General features: G+C 33.9%; 1 protein-coding gene across 3 annotated transcripts in view; it reads left to right on the plus strand.

Moving 5' to 3' along the window:
* Positions 1–1,236, plus strand: part of LOC143232586 (importin-5-like) — a 59,743-nt gene extending 58,507 nt beyond the window's left edge. For 2 of the 3 annotated variants that reach the window (XM_076468189.1, XM_076468191.1), the window contains exons 25-27: positions 71–299; positions 580–721; positions 917–1,236. In XM_076468189.1, the coding sequence (XP_076324304.1) occupies positions 71–299; positions 580–721; positions 917–1,003 (458 nt within the window). In that variant the 3' untranslated portion in view covers positions 1,004–1,236. Of the gene's footprint in view, positions 1–70; positions 300–579; positions 722–916 lie in introns of those variants that run through there. The other variant, XM_076468190.1, reaches the window with a different exon arrangement.
* The last annotated feature ends 4,764 nt before the right edge of the window (positions 1,237–6,000 follow it).

The raw sequence follows: 6,000 nt of genomic DNA on the forward strand, positions 1-6,000 counted from the left end.
GCATTAAGCAATACAGTATAAATTTAGCAGAAAACGTTGTCATAACAGATGCATAAATTTTGTTTGACAGATGCTATACCCCATCTAATACAGATGATCAATATGTCAGATTCACGTTCACTGGAAAACTTAGCAGCTACAGAAAATGCTATTGCTGCTGTTACAAAGATCTTAATGTACAATAACAGCCACGTATCAGTAGATGAAATTCTGCCCCTTTGGCTTGGCTGGCTCCCTGTATGGAAAGATGAGGATGAAGCCCCACATGTTTATGGTTTTCTTTGCACACTTCTTGAACAGTAAGTTTAAATCATTTGTAAACTGTACAAACTGTAACTGTAATATACATAAAGACAAGCTATGCAGTGAAGTCAGCTGTACAGTGAAGTAATCAATTCTATAAGTTTTGTGTTTGGTTTAATTGATTTAAATCTTATTTTACCTAACCAACTTATTGTGTCTTGTATTCCCTGTCTCATGTTTATTGGTGAAATGTGTTTACTTGTAAATTAGTAACAAGTTTTCCTTAGTTTTTCACATAAACTAAATTTACAAGCAGTAAATAATTTATCTTTTAAGGAATAACCCCATCCTGTTGGGCAAGGACAACTGTAATTTACCTCGTATAGTGGCTGTTATGGCTGAAACTTTTGCCCAAGAAGCAGTAGATCCACAGACTGAGGTTGGGAAAAAAATGATTACCTTATTACACCATCTCCAGGTGAGACATCTGGATGTGATAATTTCTGAGAAAGGTTTGAAACATAATTTAACATGCAAAATAGCTCAGTGGTCATGGTCTAGTCAAATTGAAATAGTTATAGCTTAATGATTTTGTACTGAATAATCAGATTAACGAAGTGATTCATTTATAGGTTGCATGTTTTAATCATGCTGCCTTTTGCAATACTTTCAGGTCAACAGTGAAGTATTTGCAATATGCTTAAAACAACTCGCACCTGGACAGCAGCAAGCCCTTCACCAATTATTAGCCCTACATTGACCTTACATGCACTTAATTCTGCTCAACTAGTTTATAGTGATTTTTGGTTTGTTAAAAAAGAAATTCATCAAAGTGATCAGTTGCAGAATGACTATTGCTTTACCCTAAAGCAAAAAGAATATCTAACAGAACATGTCTCTGGAACCCAAAGTTGTATATTAAAATTTAGCGAAATTTTGCTGTATTTCGTTCCTATTCTTTCAAAAATAAATAATATTTAATGTTTTCTCTAAGTTTATGGTGTGATTTTTAATTATGTTTTGTTTTGCCAGGTAGACACAGAAAGTAATGCAAAAAATGGTTATACTACACAACAAAAATCACACAAGTACAAACCTACAGATGTTAAAGGTAACGTTTTTTTGTAAGGGCCAGTGATTAGACTTTACAATGTTACTAGTTGTATTGTTACTCCAATCTGGATTTGTGTGTACATACTGAGTGCTTTCAAAGCTGTAAAAGGGAAGGAATTGTTTTGAAAGGAGTCTAATATGCCTATGAATGTTATCATTCGTTTAACACAAACTTATCTAGAAAAGAAAAGGAGCATTCACATTACAAAACCATCCATTTTGCTTTTCAGAGTTGCATAAGTAGTATTGGTGGAAAAGAACTTTACCATTAGGGGCTAAACATATCATATTTACAGACATTTTAAATTTTATATTTGATTCAGCTTTTTTCTGGTTATAGCAAACTAAATGTGTGCATGTGTGTAAACATATCACCATTCACTGTCTGCAGACATTTGTAGGAAGGTTTACCTCTTGAAATTAGCATTCTAACCCCCATTATGATAGAAGGGTGATATAGATGTGGACATTGTGGGCTTGAGCACCCACATCTCACCCTCTTATTTCTAATTTTAATTTTTAGTATATTTATTTTATTCCTTTAGTTTATTCTATTTCTTTGTGTGAGACTGGCAAATTGAGGTTAAGATATATAGAAGGTTTATCCCCAGTTTACTACCAGTTGGGGAGCAGATCGATGTTCTATGTTAAAGGTATATCGTGCTCTTATTCGATTGAAACTCGACTATGGATCAATGGTCTATGGCTCTGCTAGACCTTCGGCCTTAAAGATGTTGGACCCCATTCATCACCAAGGACTTAGACTCTGCACTGGGGCTTTCCACACCTCTCCAGTTCAAAGTTTCTACGTTAAATCTCATGAACCTTCTCTGCTTGCAACTATCTTTACTATATTCTCCGAAACTTCGTTCCTTACCAAAGCATCCCACCTGGGGATGTTTTCCTTTCTCAGTGGGCCATACTTTTTCAGAACAGACGATCTGCCATTGCTCCTTTTGGCCTTTGCATCCAGGCGCAATTGGATGAATTGGGTCTGTCCTTGGAAAACATTTCAGAATCCACTGGTCAGCCCATCCCACCATGGCTTATTACAGTCACCAAATGAGACCTTTCTGTAAATCATCTGAGAAAGGCAGATACTCCAGATAGGAAGTACCGTCTTTTATTTATTGAACATCTTTTAAACAATCTTTCCATTCCAATTTATACAGATGGTTCCAAATCAGATAATTCTGTGGGCTCTGCCATGGTTTGTTGCTGTTTGGTGGTTGCATGCAAATCCCTTCTACAGCTTCTGTGTTCACTGCTGAACTGTATGCCATATCTCTTGCCCTGGATCATATTGAAGCTAAGCAATTCTCCAACTGCACTATTTATACTGACTTGCTTAGTTCTCTACTGGCCCTGGACTCACTTCACGTTGGCTCACACCCTGTTCTCGCTGATATTCAAAACCAACTGGCCCATTTCTCATTAATATCTACTTTTATCCAGTTTTTCTGGATACCAGGCCACGTTGGTATTTGCGGGAATGAGCTTGCAGACACAGCAGCTAAATCTATCTGCTCCGACACTATCACTACTGTGCCTATTCTGTACATTGACTATGATTCTGTATTCAAGGCTCGACTCCATGCCAGCTGGCAGTCCACTTGGAGTGAGCAATGCGACAAGCTTTTTCAAATAAAACCCTATATTGGGCTTTGGCCATCTGGCTTCTGTAAGGTTTGGAAGGAGGAAGTTGTTCTAACTAGACTACGCATTGGTCACAGTTTTTTAACTCATCATTTTCCTTTATCTGGAACTGTTGCACCAGTGAGTAGTTTGTGTAACACGCAAATCACTGTAAGCCACATTTTACTTTCTTGCCATTGTTACGACTCTCAATATCAGCACTATTTTAAACATGTTCTGTCCCAAGGTTTCTCCATAACATTAGACAGTGTTATTGGTGATGATGACACTGTCCACCTTGATAAAGTTTTTAGTTTTTTAATGGCCATTAATCTTTTAAATCTCATTTAAGTGTTTGATATTTATTCATTACACCTTTTAAGAGTCTCAATCTCTCTAGTTCAATTTGAAAATGGCCAGAACATTATATAACTTGACACCAGGACTGGAAAGGCCAACTTCAGGTGACTAACGCTGCTGTTAGAACTACCCGTTAGTTGTCCTGGCGAGTTGTTATTACAGTTTTGCTGCATGTCTTTTAACAGTTTTATTACTTTACCTTTTGGTAATGGCCATGAGGACACACAACCTGGAACCAGGTCTGGAAAGACCAACTTCAGTTGACTGACAGTGGTTTTGTACTTATCTGTTAGTCTTCCTGGCAGGTTATGATCATTACCATTATGCTACAGAAAGCCCTTTACAACTTTGTAGACTGGATGTCAACATTGGTTTTATGCCATTTTATGTTTTTAATTGCTGTTTTGTTTTTATCTTCATTTCCTTTTATCAAGTTTTCTACATTTACTTCACTTTTACCTTTTTACCAGACATTTGGCTAATTATTACGATTTTGCTATGTCTTTTTAAAACTTTTATTACTTTACCTTTTGATAATGGCTGTTATGGCACATAACCCGAACCTAGGAATGGAAAGGGCAACTTCAGGTGACTGACGGTGGTTCTTGTACTTCAACCTGGCATGTTATGATCATTACCGTTATGCTGGAGAAAGTCCTTTACAACTTCTCTTACTCTGCTTTCTCTCTTAACATTGTAGACTAGGTGTCAACATTGGTTTTCTGCTTTTTCTATTTTTCAATGATGTTTTGTTTTACCTTCATTTCCTTTTATGTATTTTACTACATTTAATTTATTTTTACCTTTTTACCAGACTTTTGGCACAGATAGCCTAGTTACTTTGTGTCATAAAACACTAAATCAACCAACCAACCAACATTTTATGTGAAACATAAAAAGGACTCTTAGTTCCTGATTATATGTACTGAAAACACATATAACGAAAAAAATCAACCAAAAGTGCATGTCACAAACTTTTTACAGAACTATATACAAAGTTTATAATTTTATTATCAATGTATGCCAGCAAACTTGTCATCAAAATATAAATTATTATTCTTAATTTCAAAAAGAAACATTTCAATAAATTCTCAAACTTCACTTCTCTGTTTGTTTTAAATTTACTTTTAATAAACCATAAAGTCAAACTCTCATTATGTCCCTCTTAATACATACTGTCTTCTGAAAATGGCAGTAATCTTCTAGGGCATTGCTGTAGGATTCTTTTTAACCAATAGAAAGAGAAGATTCCAATTGCCTGAATGAATTGAGGTTTTTATCCATTGGAATGATTGGTTTTAAAAATCTAACAGCTTCACGTTAGACTACCAGCATTGGAACTCTTGACTGAGCAGATATGTGAATTATTTAACTAATTTCTAGTTTATATAGAAAACTAAGGAAAAACAAGAAAATGATGCCAATATAGTTAGAGAAGAGAAAGTAACATGAAATATAAATTCTTACTGAGAAAAACTTATTTGTTTGAAAGGTTTTAAAAATTATGCAAAAAAAAATTTAAAACTAAGATGATCCCCCCCTTTTTTTTTTAATGTGAAAATCACTGTGCCTTATGACTGCCTCAGCAAAGGCTTTATAAGTTCACAGACAAATCTTTGAAAGAATTACTTTATTAAGAAACTTGGTTTTTTGTGTACAACAGTTTCAATGTTCATTAAAAACTTAACTTTTTTGAAGATACACTTAGTGTGTTAAAAGCTAAAGTTTGAATAATAATATGCTGTGGTTACAAGGTTAGTCAATATGACTGAGCCCATGTATAGAGTTGAATTAACATGAGTAATATATGCATTTATACTTGTTTTAAGAACAATAACATGTAGTAAAATAACACAGGCTGATGTATTTATTAAATGTTTTTAATAGTAATACCTAATTTAAAAATACTGATATCTCACAAATTTTAAAATTTTGTTTTTACCTTTTATTAAAGTGTATAAATACAGTTTTTGTTGTAATAATGACAAAAGTAACAAGACCATACCCACTGTAGCATTTTAATGTGAAATACAGTGGCTATGCATTTGTGTTAATAATTAATAAAATTATCAACATGTTTACTTTGATCCAATCACATACTTATTGATGTGTGTTCAATATTTCAAGAATAAAGATGGTAAAAAATTCAAACAAGTGTGAACCAATTACTGACACACATATTTGTATGTTTATAATGTATTCCTCTCACTGCATTACTGATGACACAAACATGCACTATTACCTTTAAGCATCAGCATTTTATTTTGGCTACTGCAAATATGACTGCAGAATTCACTGACTACCAATACTGCTAGACAAATTAACAGTTCACATCAAACTGCATTACAAATGTGTACCCAGAATTTGTAAAACTCAATGTAGCAACTTCTGACAGTACTTTCAAATAAAAAAAATAAAATTGCAACTGAAAAGTTCACTGTATTGCCTTCGTCATTATATTTCTAATGCTTAGAATGCATGGATAATGTTACTTAATACACATTTTAATTTTTTTAATTATGTTCATATTTACATTCCTTTTTCTTTACTGTTTGGCTGAGTTTACCCACTATTAAAGTTAAGAAAGTAATATTTTCACAGTGAAACAAAGTGACTGACACCATATGGCACTAAGGTTTTTATTGTACA

The sequence above is a fragment of the Tachypleus tridentatus genome, chromosome 11, assembly GCF_004210375.1.
Source record: "Tachypleus tridentatus isolate NWPU-2018 chromosome 11, ASM421037v1, whole genome shotgun sequence".
In the NCBI taxonomy this organism is placed as follows: Eukaryota; Metazoa; Arthropoda; class Merostomata; order Xiphosura; family Limulidae; genus Tachypleus; species Tachypleus tridentatus.